Source organism: Antechinus flavipes, chromosome 2 (genome assembly GCF_016432865.1).
Source record: "Antechinus flavipes isolate AdamAnt ecotype Samford, QLD, Australia chromosome 2, AdamAnt_v2, whole genome shotgun sequence".
In the NCBI taxonomy this organism is placed as follows: Eukaryota; Metazoa; Chordata; class Mammalia; order Dasyuromorphia; family Dasyuridae; genus Antechinus; species Antechinus flavipes.
This window is the reverse complement of record NC_067399.1, coordinates 151,831,509-151,849,282: the sequence shown is the minus strand read 5'-3', so window position 1 is coordinate 151,849,282 and position 17,774 is coordinate 151,831,509. Positions and strand designations below refer to the sequence as shown.

General features: G+C 34.9%; 1 protein-coding gene across 1 annotated transcript in view; it reads left to right on the top strand.

The window, feature by feature from the left end:
* Positions 1 to 7,794: 7,794 nt before the first annotated feature.
* Positions 7,795 to 17,774, top strand: part of CST7 (cystatin F) — a 28,351-nt gene continuing 18,371 nt past the window's right edge. Inside the window, exon 1 of the mRNA XM_051975831.1 lies at positions 7,795 to 7,927. Coding sequence (XP_051831791.1) covers positions 7,858 to 7,927 — 70 coding nt within the window. The 5' untranslated portion in view covers positions 7,795 to 7,857. The remainder of the gene's footprint in view (positions 7,928 to 17,774) is intronic.

Genomic DNA, 17,774 nt, shown 5'->3' with positions numbered 1-17,774 from the left:
GAAATCCTGAAAAAAAAAGATCAAAGGTAAGATTAATAAAATTGAGTGTAAAAAACCTTTGAATTAATAAATAAAATTTATTTTCAAATAAATTAATAAAAATAAATTGATTAATTAAATAAATTTTAAAAGTACAAAAAATATAAATAAATAAACAAATAGCTAAATAAAATAAAACCAAAGTTGGTTTTATTTTTTCAAATACAATAAAACAAACTGTTGGTTAATTTTATTTTAAAATGAATATAAAATGATGAATATAAAATTAAAACAACTATAAGAGGTTTTTTTTAATAGTATTTTATTTTTCCCAACTACATATCAAGACAATTTTTAGCATTTATTTTTAACAAGATTTTGAGTTCCAAAGTTTTATCCCTTTTCCCCTTTCTTCCTATCTTCCTAAAAGGGTAGACAATTTGATATAGATTATAGAAGTGGTATCACATAAAACATATATTAGTATTAGTTATAGTTGTGAAAGAAGAAACAGATCAAAAGGAAAAAAAGAATGAAATAAGTGAAAAAAGGTATTCTGCATTCAATCTTTCAGTTCTACTGGATGTAGATAGCATTTTCCATCATGAGTCCTTTGTTCTTGTCTTGGATCATTGTGTTGCTGAGAAGAGCTGAATCATTCATAATTAATCTTCCCACAATGTTGCTTAGACTGTGTACAATGTTTTCCTGCTCATTTCACTTTGCATTAGTTCATACATGTCTTTCCAGGTTTTTCTGAAATCTGCACAATGGTATTCTATTATATTCATATAGACATCTTGTTCAGCCATTCCCCAGTTGATGGGTATCCTCTCAGTTTCCCATATTCTACTGCCACAAAAAGAGCCACTATAAATTTTTTGTAAATTTAGGTCACTTTTCCTTTTTTATGATCTCTCTGGGATATAGACATAATAGCGGTATTGCTGAATCAAAGAGTATATACATAGTTTAGTTGCCTTTGGGAAATAGTTTCAAATTGCTCTCCCAAATGGTTTGTTCAGCTCACAATTACATCAAGAGTACAGTAGGGTTCCAATTTTCCCATATCCTCTTCAATATTTATCGATTTTCTTTTTTGCTGTATTAGCTAATCTTATAGATGTAATTTTAATTAGCATTTTTCCAAACAAAAGTGATTTAAAGCACTTCACATGTAAATAGATAGCTTTAATTTCTTTGTCTGAAAACTGTCTTTCATATCTTTGACCATTTATCAGCTAGGGAATGATTTATATTATTATAAACATGATTAGTTCTCTATATATTTGTGAACTGAGTCCTTTATCAGGGATGCTTGTAAAGATTGCTTCCCAGCCTTCTGCTTTCCTTTTCATCATAGTTGTGGGTTTGTTTTCAAAGCTTTTTAGCTTAATGTAATTAAAATGTTCTATTTTACATTTTGTAATGCTCTCTATTTCTTGTTTGGTCATGAACCTATAACTCCCTTACCTTCTCCTTTAAGAATTTGGATGTTATATCACTTAATATATGTTTCATGCTGACATTACTTAATTGTCAATGGTACCTTTTAGCAAGATGTAGCTTCCTTCTTTATCTCTTTTAATTAGGTCTATTTTTGTGTTTGCTTTGTCTGAGATCAGGATTAGTACCCCTGCTTTTTTTTACTTTAGCTGAAATATAACCGATTCTACTCAAGACCCTTATCTATATGCCTTTTAGTATACTATTAGTGATATAGTTTTTAGGAATTACAAGTATCACATTCCTATGTAGGGATGTAAACAGTTCAGTTCCATTAAATCCCTTATGTTTTCTTTCTCCTTTTTACCCATTTAGGCTTCTTTTGTCTTCTTCTTGTGAAAATTTGAAATCCTTTTAATTCATTAAATTACCCTTTTTCCCCTTGAATGATTTTGCCTAATTTTTTGGATAGGTGAATCTTGATTGTATTCCTAACTCCTTTGCCTTCTGGAATATCATTCTCTATTATCTCTGATCCTTTTGTAGCTACTAAATTCTGTGTAATTCTTATTTTTGTGACTTCTCAATATTTGAATTGTTTCTTCCTGGCCACTTACAAGATTTTTTCCTTGACTTGATAGTTCTGTAATTTGGCTATAATGTTCCTTGGAATTTTTATTTGGGGATTGCTTTCCTGAAGTGATGCTTTTTTTTACCTATTTTGCATTCTAGTCCCAGGATATCAGAGCAGTTTTCCTTGATAATTTCTTGAAAGATGATGTCCAGCTCCTTCTTTTGATTGTGGCTTTCAGGTAGTCTAATAATTCTGACATTGTCTCTGTTGGATACTATTTTCCAGGTCATTAGTTTTTCCTTATTATTTTACATTTTCTTCTATTTTTTCATTCTTTGAATTTCTTTGATTCATTCTTTATATCTCATAGAGTCATTACTTTCTAGTTACCCAATTCTAACTTTTAAGGAGTTGTTTTCCTCAGTTAGTTTTAGCTAATTGTATTTTTAAGGAGTTGTTTTCTTCAGTGGGTTTTGTTTTCTTTTTCCAAGCTGTTGATTCTTTTTTTCACAATTCTCTTGCATCGCTTTCATTTCTTTTCCCAATATTTCTTCTACCTTTCTTTTATATGATTCTTAAGTTCCTTTTTGAGCTCTTTCATGAGTTCTTTTTGAGTTTGAGATCACTACCTGTTCTTTTTTGAGGGGAGGAGGGAGTTGTTCATAGGTATTTTGACATTGCTGTCACCTAAGTTTGTGTATTGATCTTCCCTGTCACTAAAATAACTTCCTATGATCAGATTCTCTTTTTTTGATGTTTTTTGCTCATATTTTTTAGACTTTTTCCCTTTCATTTAATTTGAGCTCTGCTCCCTGGGGAGAAGAAGCACTCTCTCAGGCTTCTTGTGCCAGGGGTGATAAATTCATACCCTGTTATTGAAGAGTTTGACTCTTAGGTCAACAAAGGAGAAGATACACTCCTTTTGATCTGGAAAAAAATTAAGGATTTGAAAAAGGATTGCACTCTTTATGGGGCTACATCTTCTTGTGTTAAGATGATATTAGAGAATTTGGCGTATGAAATTTTAACACCTAGTGATTGGAAATCCAAAGCAAGGACATGTTTAGAACCTGGACAAAACTTGTTGTGGCTTTCGGAGTATAGTGAACTATGTAGAATACAAGCCCATTGAAATAAGCAAACTGGAGTTAATATACAAATCACCTTTGACCAACTAGCAGGTAAAGGTCAGTATGCAGATGCTTCAGCACAGATTAATTATGCTTTGATAACATATGAACAAATTGCTGCTGCTGCTACTGCTGCTGCTATCAAAACATGGGACACCCTCCCAGGAAAGCAAGATTGAGGGGAAGCCTTCACGAAAATAAAGCAAGATCCAAATGAACCCTTTGCTGATTTTGTGAGATATTTGCAAACAGCTATCATTCAAATTATTGGAGAAAATGCAGCTACAATAATCATGATAAGACAACTGGCTAAGAAAATGCTAATGAAGTTTGTAGAAGAGTTATTCTGGGACTACACAAGGGTGATCCTTTAGAGGAAATCAGAAGACACTGTGCCACAGTGGGCACAAATGCCTTTTATACCCAGGACATAATACAAAACATGGGAAGATGGGGTCCCTCTTAGCAAGGGACTTCCAGAGAGATTTGTCAGTGCTTTCAGTGTGGTAAAAGTAAGGCATTTTGACTAAATGTTGACACAGAGATAGAGTGAGAGGACAGGGTGAGAAAATAAGACCCCAAACCCTGTGTCCAAAATGCAATAAGAGCTCAGAATGTAGATTGACCTAGGGAAATGAGAGGTGGAGCCCAGCTCCAAGACCTCAAACAAAAAAACAGGTGGGGCATGATGGCAGCTAAGGTTACACCCAGAGAGTGTTTAGGAGTTCAGGACTCTGATATGATCAATCAGCAGAGAAGCAGTCAGATGTGAGAAAGGAATTACATGATCAATAGGCTGAAAAGCAATCAGATGGCAGAAAGTGATTACAATTGGGGAGAATACAGGCTTTTTAACCCAACAGAAGAACAGTACCCAGTGCAAGCAGCTCCAATATAATTTCCAGGTGATGTGGAGAGATCCAGAAAGTGATAAATGGAAGAAACCAGATAGATTAACTGCTTAGGAGAAAGGGTTTGCTCGTCTCTCTACATATGGAGAAGGAATAAGTTGGGTACCAATGAGCACCTGGAGAGAGACAGAAAAAGAGAAAAAACCTCAAAACAAAGGAGAAAACCTAAGAAACATCTGACACTGAGAGAGCATGGTTGATCATAAGACTGTTACAGAACTTCAAAACCCGCAGGAATCATTGGATTCTGTGAGATGAAAAGTTGTTGATAAGACTGTTCAGAACTTCAAAACCAGCAGGAGTCATTGGATTCCCTCAGTCAGACATGATAAGACTGATAAAGGACTTCAAAACTTGCAGGAATTATTGGATTCCCTGACACATGAAGTGATGGACAATAGATTAGACTTATGGACATGTATAATTCCTCATGTTAATTCATGTTGTTTGTTTGTAATATCTCCCATGTTGGTGGATTTGTGGATACCTGTTTCAAGTGAGACCCTTCAGAAACCCACTAATCTGATTTGATTCCCCATTTCCTTTGGTGTTTTCATCTCCCTTCCTGAGACATCAGGGAGCATGTGATCACTTCCTTTTTTTTTGGTGCTTTCACCCCTTTTTTGAGGAGTCAGGAAAGGTGTGATCACCTCCTTTTTGGGGTTCTCACCTCCCTGAGAAATCAGGGAGAGCATGATCACCTATGTTTTAAACAAAAGAAAGTGGGAGATGTTATGGGCCAGAATTCTGAGCTTGAAACAAGGATTCTTACAAGCTGTTAAGTCAGTGGAATTGATAAATACAATGGTTATCTAGTTTAGCATGATGCTTAATAGTTCTCTAGTTCAGTACATGTACTTAATATTTAATATAGTTCCACAAGATTAACACCTATGATAATATAATTTAATGTAATTATAAGAGAGCATGTAAGCTTGGACAAACTCAGCCAGAGTCAGACCCAGAGAAGACAAAGGACAAGAGGCAGAAGCTCAAGCTCTCAGAGCCAAGGAGAAAGGCTCATTCCATCTTTGGTCAGGCTCTCCTGAGGGACTGAGAGACAGATTCATTCACTTCATCTCACACTACCATGGGGGCTGGCCTCCTGAACTTCCCCCACTGAGACCAAGGCCTGTCAGAGCCAGAGACAGACTTAGAAGGACTCAGAGAGAGATTCAGAAGGGCCAGATTCATTTACTTCATCTCACAACATCGTTGTGGCTGGCCAACCTCCTGCACTTCTCCACTGAAACCAAGACTCCAGAAGGCCTTTAAGAAAGCTAGCCTGGGCCCTAGGCAAGGAAACTAGATTGTAAAGGAGATAATAAAGGATTTGGACTTTAACAGCTGGCCATTCTCATGGTGATTACTCAACTGAAAGGAAGGCTGCTCCAAGACCACCAGAAAACCACCAAGAATATTATACTCTACTATACTAAAGTGCAAGATTTTTTGCTAGTTTGCTGAGGTGAGGCTTGCTTCTGGCTGAGAGAGTTTCTGTCCTGGACTTCATTCCCCTTTTACCAGAGTGAGACAGAGCTTTCTTGCTGATCTTCCAAGTTTCTTTGGCTAACAGATTGTTTCATCTGTTTTTTTGTTGGTTCTACTATTCTAAGATTTGAATGGGGATACTATTTTATGATTGTTTGGAGGTGAATATGAGAGTTATTGTGATTTACTTCTTACTCTGCCATCTTAATTCCCAGAAGTCAAGGGCTCTAAGGAGTTATTTTGTCCAATTATATGCCAATAAATTTAACATTATATGGTAAAAGTTGTTGAGAAAACTGGAAAACAGTCTGTCATATATAAGTCAATATTTTATGCCACTTAGCAAGATAAGATCAAAGAAGATACATGACCTAGTTTAAAGAGACATGTTACAAGAAAACTTGAAGAACTTGGAATATATTATCCATAAACTTAAGAATAATAAATAATTTTTGAATAAACAAAAGATAAAAAGCAGTATGAGGAGTCAACTAGATAATATTAATTATATTACCTTAAAAAGATTTTGTACAAGTAAATCAAATGTTGCCAAGATCAGAGGGAAAATAGAAAATTGGGGGAATCTTTTTAGATAAATTCTTAGGTAAATGTCTCATTTCTCAAGTATATTGAGGATTTTGTCAAATTTATGAAAATACAAATCAATACTCAATTCATAAATTGTCAAAGGATATGAACTGGAAGTTTTCTGATGAAGAAATCCAAGCAATTTATAGTTATATAGAAAACAATGCTCTAAATCATTATTGCTTAGAGAAATGTGAATTAAAACAACATTCATATATCATTTTATACCTATCAGATTGGCTAAAATTATAGAAGGGGAAAGTGACACATGTTCAAGCAGATGTGGAAAAATTGTGACATTTATTCATTGTTGGTGGAATTGTAAACTGAGCCAACTATTTTGGAAACCAATCTGGAATTATGCCCAAAATGTTACTAAAATACTTTTTTTGGCCCAATAATACCAGTACTCATTTTGTTTCCAAAGATTATTATGAAAAAGGAAAAGAATGCATATGTTCTGTAATATTTGTAGCATCTCTCTTGTAGAGGTAAAGAACTATAAATTGCAGGAATATTCCATCAATTGGGAAATGGCTGAACAAGTTGTAGTATATAGCTATGATGGAATACAACTGTGCTATAAAAAAAAATTGATGAGCTTGATGATCTTAGGAAAACATGAATAGATTTGCAAAAAATAATGAAGAGTGAAATGAGCAGAACTAGATAATAACAATATTGTTTTAAGAAAAATTCTGAGTGACTAAATCATTTTGGCTATTATAAATACCCAAATTAAGGAGGAAGACACTATCTGCATCCAGAGAAAGAACTGATCAATAAAAATAAGTATAGAATGATTTTATATATGTATAATGTGTGTGTGTATGTGTATGTATGTGTGTGTGTGTGTGTGTGTGTGTGTGTGTGTGTGTAAAATGGTAGCTATCTTTAAAGTAGAGGGAGGGAAGGAAGGAAAACAGGTAAAATTAAATGTTTTTTTTTTAAATAGCAAATTGTACATAGTAGATTTGCAGTTTCAAGAATAATTATTTTTCTATTCTACTATGTCTTAGAAATTCTTGTTTTATTTCTTAAGTTCAGAATAAAATAAAATTTTAATTAAAAATAAAATTTATTAACTAAAACACATTTTTGTTTTAAAGTGAAAATTATTAATGAACATATTTCTCTATGATGACTTCACAGTGAACTTTGTTTCTCTTCTACCTCCAGAAGAAAGGGCACTAGTCTTAAAATTTAAAGATATGAGTTGAAATACTCCTTCCTAGTAATCAAGTCAACCTGGAACAAATCTATTTTTCTGACTTCAAAATGAGGATAATATCTGCTCAGCTTACTTCACAAGGCTGTCATGAGGTTTTGTAAAGAGTTCTGGCAGCTTTAAAGCTTTATAGAAAGGGGCTCTAAGGTTCACTAACTAATTTTTCCTTAAATAAAAACAAGCAGTTTGACTTTGGGGTGTTAGCCCACATGCAGAAGGGGAACATGTAATTCTGTTTAGAAAGAGTAACTGCTGAAAATGATTCAGCAAGTAAATGTACCCTGGTTCCCTAAAGAAATCAGCCAAAGACAACTGATGAGGTTGAAGACCAATTGCTACAACTGTGAAAAACTTCAGAGCTAATGTTTTCTCAGTAGCCAATGAGAGCTCTTAAGCACCACGAAATATTTTCTCCACCTACCCACCCTCCTTCCCACTCAACTCACACATGCTCTAAGGTTGACAGGAGTGACCAACATGTTCTAATTGTCAGGCTTCTGAAGTGGAACCATGAGGACAACTTGGAGTTGGCTCATCTTTTGTCATTTAACTCTGGCTGATTCAGAGAGCATTTCCAGTGGTAAGATGAAAGAGATGAGGATCTCTTCTTTCATGTTTCTCATTTCTCCTCTGACCTCCAGTTCCCCACGGAGCTTTCTTTGTGCAGTAGTTACCATCTTGCCTTATCATCAGAGAGATAGATCACTGTGTCTTTTTTTCCCTCTGTGCTTTAATTTAATAACTATATCATGTGATAGCTTTTACTGACTGATTGATTTTCAAATTGGTCTTAATTGCCTCCTATCCTTTCTTCTCTATTACTAAGGGTCTTTTACCTGGGACTCTTGAATTTTTAGAAAGAAAGAAAGGAAGAAAGAGAGAAAGAGAAGGAAAGATATTTCAGTATGATATTTCTTTTGTGATTTTGTATATTTTACTTTATACATATACAGATATTCTGAGAAAGAGATCATATAAATTTATCATAAGGATAATACATTATGATGAAATGAGTTTTATACCAGGAATGCAGAGCTGGCTCAATATCAGGAAAACTATCAGCATAATTGATCTTATCAATTACAAAATTAAGACATTCTGAGAAAGAATTTTTAAGCTTCACCAGTCCAGAAAAGGATTCTTCAGCACAAACAAAAAAGTGTTCAAATCTCTAATCTAGCAAGTTGAGAATGTTGTTACCATATATTTATAGAGACTATGTGATGTGGAGAAAAGAGCACCAGATACGGAATTAGAAGACCTGGGCTGGGATCCCAGATCTTCCATTAACTTACTGTGTAATCTTTAGGGTAAATCATTTCACTTCTTCATCTGTGAAATGAGAATAACAGGTGCATAGTTAAAGCTCAAACATGGCTCTTGAAAAGTAACAGAGATCTTCAGGGAGAGACTAATGACCACTTGTCAGGATGTGATAGAGATTCGTACATCTTGGACTAGGATCCTAGGATCATATATTTAAAGCTGGAAGAAACTTTAGAGATGTTTTAGTCAGAAATTAAGTGACTTACATCAAAATCATAGAGGCAATAAATATCTGATACAGGATTCAAACAGAGATCTCTGACTTCAGATTTGGTATCAACTTCTAAAGTTCTAGGATTATGGTATTATGTACTTTAAAAGACCATTGTGAAAAAAAGAAATTTAGAAATTGTGAGTATCTCTAGAACTATAAGCTAAGCCATGTTTACATGGCCTTTCTTTGTTAAATCAAATTTGATTTGGAGATAGATGTGACCAGCTAATTTTCCATTAGAAAAGTCAGAATACTGAGTAAGAATCAGAGTTCTTAATATGGGCTCTATTTTTAAATATATATATTTTTTTCTGTCAGTTAATAAACATTTTTTTAAGTATTTGCTATGAGCCAGGAACTGTATTAAGTTCTGGAGATACCAAAAAGTCAAAAGACAGTGACCTCAAAGAGTTCACAACCTAATGGGGGAGGCAAGAAGCAAACAAACAAGTTATATGCAGGATACAGAGGAAATAATTAAGAAAAGGAAGACACTAAAATAAAGAGGGACTAAGAAAGCTTTCCTGTGGATGATGAGATTTTAGTTAAAGGAAGCCAAAGCTGATAATTTAACTTCAGCATAGTTTGGTTTGCTTTGTAATCCTTATGCCTACTTTTATGCATTTTAAACAATTGTTCTGAAAAAAGACCCATTGTCAGATCCAAGAAACAAACAAACAAAAAGGTTAAGAATCTCCTAAAAGAGATCTGGATAGTTTCTCTTCTTTCTAGATCTCCTCATTTAAGCAGCTAACCACTAGTCAATCCTACCAAGGAATCCAACACTTCCCTCCTTCCCCCACCCTACACTCTCCAGCCTCATTTTGCTCTGCCAAAGAAAGCACTGAAAGCAAGCTTTCTAAGCTACATGTGCAAGTGAAACAAATACAGGTTTGGATGATGGCCAGTGCAATATTTGTGGTTTCCTTTTGAGGTGAAGAAGCTTCAAAAATGCCGTTCCTTTTAACACGCTTGAAATTAGACAGTGTTTCTGGAAACTTTGTAAGGAGGAAGCTTGAAAGCCTGTGTTCATACAGGTTTTTCTTCTTCACCATACAAACTGGGACAAGAAGGAACTTACCTGATAAAAGCACCTTAGAGGTCTAGAGATTATAGAGATTATACTTTGTTCTTCCTTAGAGATGTGTAGATCGTTCTGAAATGTTGATTGTTCTTCTTACCCTCATACTTCCTATTAAAACAGAAATTATTATTCAGACACTTTGAGCTAACTATTTTTATATCTGATGGTTTTACCACTAACCACCACCACAGCTGTCATACTTTATTCAAGAGAAAGGGTAGTTAAGAGAGACTATATCCTTCTATAAATTATAATGGATATAGATATCCAGAAAGTTGGATACATACGCACATAAAAATCATGATCTCTGAATCTTAGAATCAAATCCAAACATTTTTACAGATGAGAAAAGTGAAACTAAGAGAGACAAAATCATTTGCCCAAGATCATACAGGACCTAAGGTAATTGCAAAATGGTACCAAAATCAGCCATATAGTATGATTTGTGCAGGGTAATGTTACCTGAACAAATGTACCAAGCTTTCTATCTCTCTGTGCTACTACCTCATTTTCTTGCTGATTTTCTCTTCCAGATTCAAGACAACTCTAAGATATAGAAGTCTCAGACTGCCAACATTATAAAATTTATCTCTAATCAGTTCCCAAATATCTGTCTCCTTTATATTAACTTCCCTTCTTTCAATACCAAAACATACATATATGGGCTTGGACACAAATCATTGTAAATGACCATATCCTGTAAGAGCAATTTTTAAAAAGAAAACAAAAATAAATAAATAAATTTTTTAAAAGAGCAATTTAAGATAGCATAGGGCTCTAATGTGGCTGCACAAACCTGTTGTCTCTGCTAGGAAAGCTGAAGCTAATGGATCACCTGAATTAGGAACTTTTGAGGTACAGGAAAGCTAATAATGCTAATAATTCCACAATTGGACTAAGTCCAATACCAGTATTCTGGAATCTGTAGTCCCCCAGATTATTTAAAAATATATAAATAAATCCAGGTCAGAAAAATGGAGTATCTTAAAGCTTCTGATAAGTCAGCCAGTGAGTTGCCACTCTACTATCCATCTGATAGGGAGACCTAGCCGCCTATTAACAATAACAACAACATAAGCATGCAACCAAAAAAAGCATTTAAAGGAATAAGTTTATATTAAAAGTCTCAATGAGTGAGGAAGTAGGGATATTTTTTTTTTCTTTTCCTCCCTCCAGTCACGGGGTAATAAGAAGTGAAATACTCCAATGAATAAAGATGTCCTGAAGATCTTACCTGTTAACTTTTTCCTAGCCATGGTGGGGCAGTAGCATATGGAAACAGGGGGAAGACAGACGCTATAGACTTGATTCCAATAGTTTCATCATTCCCTAGTCTGCTAGTCTGTTCAACTATATCTCTTCTCATGGTTTTTGTTTTCCTCTTTCTCCTACATATTTGGAGATACACTCTACTATATCATAAGGTCCCACTCTGCTGCTTTCCTAATTTTATATCACAAGGAAAGTACACAATTTTTCTTCTCTTCCATCTCTCCATGTGACTTCTTCCCTATACTTTTCTTTTTTCCAGAGTTAACACTTTATATTAATAAAATATATGCTTACACAGAGATTCATTCCTCCCCAGCCCACCAACTCCCTATGACAATATCTCTGGGTGGAGAAAGAGCTATAAGTATATGCATTTGTATATCACCTACTCTGAATGCTATGTGCATGATGGGTATAATAAATTGGCCTTTTACCAATGCTAGAATCGTTTTGTTCTAGATCAGAAGATCGTTTCTTAAGGGATATCAATGGAGACTGAGGAAGAGTGGTAGGAGGAGATACTTATCCTATTCTCTAGTCCCAGGATTTTTGGTTGATGTTGTTCAGTCATTTTTCAGTTGTGTCCCACCCTTCATGACCTTATTTGGGGTGGTTTGCCATTTTCTTCTCCAGCCAGTTTCATGAAAGCATCTCTCAAATCATGGCCTGCTGATTCTGAGCAAAATGATTCGACCCTATTCTTACTTCTGATATGTTGAAAAGCAGTGAAATCAAACCCTAAGGAGCTCATAACATTTAGTTTCTAATTCATTATAAAATAGAGTTTAGTAGCAGGCCTTATTAGCCCTTGTTTCAACTTCCCCCTTAACATAGACCCTAAATATCCTTCTTTCAAAATAGATACAATTAGCTGGATGAAATGGGGTGAACAAGGAAGGTAAAACTGTTCTTAATAATTCAAGGAGTTATTATACTAACCTTCAGGCTTCTCCCTCTGGTTCCTATGGACTTCCCTCTGGCCATTTTTGTGTCTTGTTAGTGACTAGTAATGTATAATATATCCATTAGCTAGTTAACAAATGTTTATTCTGCTGCTCTCTTACTGTACCTCCTTACCAGAGATATTGTGAAAAAAATGAGAGTATGATTGTGAAAATGCTATCATTTGATGTATTGATATTCATTGAAAAAGAATAATATAGCACAGATAATTGACAAGATAATTCAACAGAGATGACTAAAATGTGTGTTAGGGAGATACAAAGTTTAGACAGCAATCAGCATGCATTTATTAATCATGCACTGTGTGCCCAGAACCTTCCTGGCTGGTGATGCTCCCAATACAAAAAAGAAATAGTGAAATAATATGTATATCAGTAGAGTGGAGAGGGATAGAGTAGACCTCTGATTTTACTGATCTTAAAAACACCTTCTACAATTCAGATTAGAACCATTTCTTTAACTTATCAATGAGTAAATAAATGAAAAAGCATTTATTAAGGACTTATTATGTGCTAAAATCTGTGTTGAATACTAGAGATACAAATAAAAAATTAAAATAAAATAAAATCATTTCTTGTTCTCAAGAGCTCACTTTCAAATTAAAGAGGACAATACATAAATTTCTATAAAAGGCAGATGGAAAGACCCAGAGTTATGGGGGTGCTTATGCAACAAGGCAGATGGATCATTGGCTTACATCAATAAGTCAGTTGCCAAGGATCTGTGTGCCATAGAAGCTGGGCAATTGGTAAGAATTAGTTCTCTAATTCTTGATACCTTAGAAGACAGTATCAATAGAGATGTAAAGGCTGGTAAGCCTCCATCTCACCAGAAAGAAAAGAGATGATGACTCACATATCATCCAATTCAAACAGCCCACATAGGTTCGGAACAGCTAGGAGAGAGGATTTGGAGGGGGAAAGGAAGCAGAAAAGAGCAAAGGCCAGAAGTATTTTAAAACCTCTGAAACGTTAAGTTATTTGCCCAAATTGGCAGAGCCGGTTTGTATGAGGGAGGCCTCCTGGCTCTATGATTAGCTTTCTAGCAGTTATATCATGTTACCTCTCATGACTAAGAACTTTTGGACAAAAATACATAAATATATACAGAGTAAATTGGAAGAGAAGAGAGCTGGACATCAAAAACTCAGAGAATCAGGAAAGACAAGGTAGAAGGTATCTCTAAGGCAATACTGAGGGTACAAGAGAGTCTCAGAGGCAAAAGGGGAGTAAGGGTACATTCTGGACATGGGAGAACTGGAAAGCACGTGTGGGAAGATAGAATAAAGAAGCCAATCTGACTAGACCACAGAATGCAGGAAGCGAAGAACTATACAAGAAAAATGGAAAGGTAAGTTGGGGCCAAGTTAAGAAGTGTATTAAAAACTAGACAAAGGCTCTGACAGCTACTCTCTAAGCAAAAGAAATCAGTGAAGTTTGAGTGAGAGAGTGACATGGTCAGATCCACACTTAAGGATGGTCCCTTTAGCAGGTAGGTGAGAAATGGACTAAAGACAAGGGAGGTTATAGATAAAGCTAGTTCAGACCAGAAGGGATATTATACAGCCTCTGGCCTCAGGAAGCTTGCAGTGCAGCTGGAGGTGGAGTTCAGATACCAAAACAGAGAGCTATTAAAGAGGTGTGAAACAAAATATGGGTGAGATTTAAGGGGAGAGGCCTTTACTAACTAGGCAGAAATCAGAAAGGACTTCAGGAGGAGGTACCACCTGAGGAAGGTCCTAGTTTAAGATAGCAGGTGATCAACAGATAAAGATGGAGAAAGATGCCATTCTAGGAACAGAGCCTAAATAAATGCCCAGAACTGACCAGCTTGGGGAAAGCATAAAGGTAGGGAGGGGAGTAATGGATAAAATTGGAAAAGTGGAGTGGCTTCAGGTTGTGGGGGAATACAAGGGGAGTTTGAACTTCTCTTCAAAGTAAAAAGTAAGTCATTGAATATCTTAGAGTGAAATTGTTCAACTAAGTCTATCCATCAGAAAGATTATAGAGAAGAATGATCATTCAAAGAAGGCTATTTCAGTAGTACACATAAATGATCTGAGTTGCTACTAATAGAGTGGTAGCAGGAAATGATAGGAGAGAATAGATGTAGGTATTAAAAGCAATATGAAAGGTAAGGGAATGAGAAAAGAGCAAGAGAACAGCAGACTTATAAACATGGGAATCCCATCAGAGTAAGCAGTAAAGAATGAGAATATGATATAGAAAAGAGAGTATTTGATTTTTAATCAAAGATCCTGAATCGGCAAGTTATATAGACAAGTTAATAAATCTCTCTGTGCCTCAGTTTCCCAATCTTTGAAATGAAGGGATTGGATTAGAGTGCTTTTCAAACTTTAAATCTATGACTTTAGGACTTTGTCCTATATATGTCAGAGAAGAAAGACAAAGAGAGACAGAGAGACAGAAACAGAAAGACAGAGAGACAGAGAGATTGAGACAAAAATAAAAAGACAGATAAAGAAATAGATATATATACTTGTCTATAGAAAAAGATAGATATATAGATATCCAGTTATATCTCTCTACACTTTCTTAACATATAGTTTGTATGTTGCCTCCCCCATTAAACTCTTAGCTCTCGAGAACAATTGTTTTGCCTTTCTGTAGTAGTTAGCACTGTCTGAACTACATAGTAGATGTCTAATAAATGTTCAGTTGACTAACTAAATGATTTGCCTTTTACAAGTTTTACAAACAAGATACAAAGAACGAAACCCTCTTGCCTTAGGGCCCATATTTCAATGTTGGAAAATTAGAGTCTACTACAGCCCACCCTCTTTGTTCCTAGTTCTTAGCCCTCTCCACTCCCTATACCTGCCACTTCACTTCTACACCCCCATCCCACCAAGAAGTACATTAGCTCCTATTCATTATCTGAACTGAAAGCAGAGGCACACTTTAAAAGGTTTTCTCTATTAGAATTATTATAACAACCTTGCTTATGACTCAGTGTAAATTATCATTAAAACCACATTGGGGGTTGGTGTTTATTATAGGAAAAAGGAAAAGAATCTTCAGTCCCTTCCACAAATGAATCATAGACCCTTGAGATAATAGGGGAAATTGAGTGCCCATCAACTTCCCCCCTACCACTATTACCTCCTGTCAGAACGGTTGGTTCATGACAGTTATCTAGAATCAGATAATTCAGTCACAGGGATATTATATTATGCATACAGAGAAGTCCAGCTTAGATATAATCACTTTGTCTCTGATGAACTTTTTTCCATAGTATTCATATTTATTCACTAGCCTCCAATAATTTGTGATATCATACTTTTGTATGAAAGAATTTTCAAGGTAGATAGCATCTTCTTGACAGAAATCATATAATCCAATCGTGTCACTGATACCGGAGCATTCAAATGATTCACCTATGCCATACAACCTATGGTTTATGGGTGAGGACCCTGTGTTTAGAGCCAAGAAACTGGGGTTCAAATCTTGTTGCTGTTTTTTTAAGACAAACATTTGTTCTTTCTCAACTATTAGAAAGAATGAAATTTTGGAAGCTTATATTATTAATAATCTTATAGTTATCAAGTTACTTGATAACTATATGATTTTGAATAAATTGCTTAACTTCTCCAAGCTACTTTTTTTGTTTGTTCATATTTCTCATCTATAAAATGGGGGTGATAATCTGTACTTGTTAGTGTTGTTGTGAGGATTAAATTAAGATAATTTAATATAATGGATATAATCTTTAGCAAACTAAAAGATACTATAATAATAGGGGTAGCTAGCTGATGCAGTAGATGAGGCTTTAGGACTGGAGTTAGGAAGATTCATCTTCCTGAGTTCAAATTTGTCCTCAGACGCTTACTAGCTGTGTGTCTCTAGATAAGTCGCTTAAATCTCAATTTCCTCATCTACAAAATGATTGAGAAAAGAAAATGACAAATCACTTAGTATCTTTGCTAAGAAAATCCCAAATGGAGTCAGGAAAAGTCAGACATGATTGAAAATGACTGAAATAAACTATAATTGTAGTAGCTATTAATCAAGATAAAACTGATATCCCTGATTCTAGTCTTATACTCTATTTAATTTAATTAGAAAAATGGGAATCCTTCTATTGCTATATTGCTATAGGAGATGAGAATTACATCAGTCAAGATCATTTAAGTATCCTTCAGGATAGGAGAGCCATACCTCTGTGGCTTAAATTTTGAATACATAGATTGTTCTTTTTCTTTCTCTGAATATTTGAATAAGAAATTGCACAAATTAAACATTCTTCATCTCCTATTACCATTGTTGCTATTTTTTAAGACAAATATTTGTTCTTTCTCAACTATTACAAAAGTCTGAAATTTTGGGAGAGATATTAATGTTTAAACAATGGCCCTTTTGCTGCCACGACGACCCCCAAGGAAACCTTGAAAAGTAACCCACAATTTTGTGTATTTATGTGTGAAAGAAAGAGACAGACACAGTGACAAAGATAAAGACAGACAGTCAGAGACAGACAAAGGAGAGATGACCCAAATTATTTAGAAGTATCTTGGAAAGTAACTCTGCCACTGAGCTCAAAACTTTCAATATCAAGGGAGTATATATTGTTTAGTTTCATTATTCCTGATCCTCTTCCTAAGAAGTTATTTGGTCTCGAATTCTCAAGGCTTAAAGTCAAATTCTGGTTTGATTTGATTGGTGTTATCCCTTTTTTTTAGATTTTTAACTATAGCTTATCCTTTATAGAATTTCTCTGGCATCAAATTTTTCACTGTCAAATATCAAAACTTATCACAGGATTCTTTAAACTATCTGGAATTCCCTTAGAAGGTTGTGAATTACAAATATTTTCCTCTGGCAATTTCTCTTTTACCCCACTCTATGATCTTATTTTCTTATTTTATCTTTACAAGATCCTTCCACACTTTCCAATCCTCTGACTTCCCCTCTCCAAAAACAACAATAAACATATACATACATGTATACACATATATGCATGTGTATCTGCATACATATATACATTATATACACATTCTGTGTGTATGTTTATGTGTGTATATGTATATGCACACACAAATAAATTTGTCTTTCATGTACCATCATCAAATACTTATTCTGTATTTTCAGGTATAATTTCAGGAGTCTTTTAAACTATTTACTCCATGTTCTCCCTTTTCAATGGCCCTTTTTCCTCCCTCACCCCCCCACCTTTTTTGACTACATATATATCTCACTTGCACATATCCACATGCATGCATTCACATACATACACACACACACAATAACACCAGCATGGGAGGAAGGCATTAGAGTCAGTATCATAAAACAGATAAGATTTTTCTCTCTCTCTCTTTCTCCTTTCCCTTTCTTCCTCTTCCCGCCCCCACCCTCAGAAAATTAAGCAGTATTGGACCTGGATTCAAGATGCTTATAGTGCTAAAGAATAAGAAAGGAAGAACTTGGTATATACTAAAGGCGGAGAATGTGTTAAGATCTTAGAAAACTTGGAAAAATTGACTCAAGAAATGAAGATTTTATTTAGCTAAGTCAAGAGGATCTAATAAAATAAGACTAATGGAAAACACAT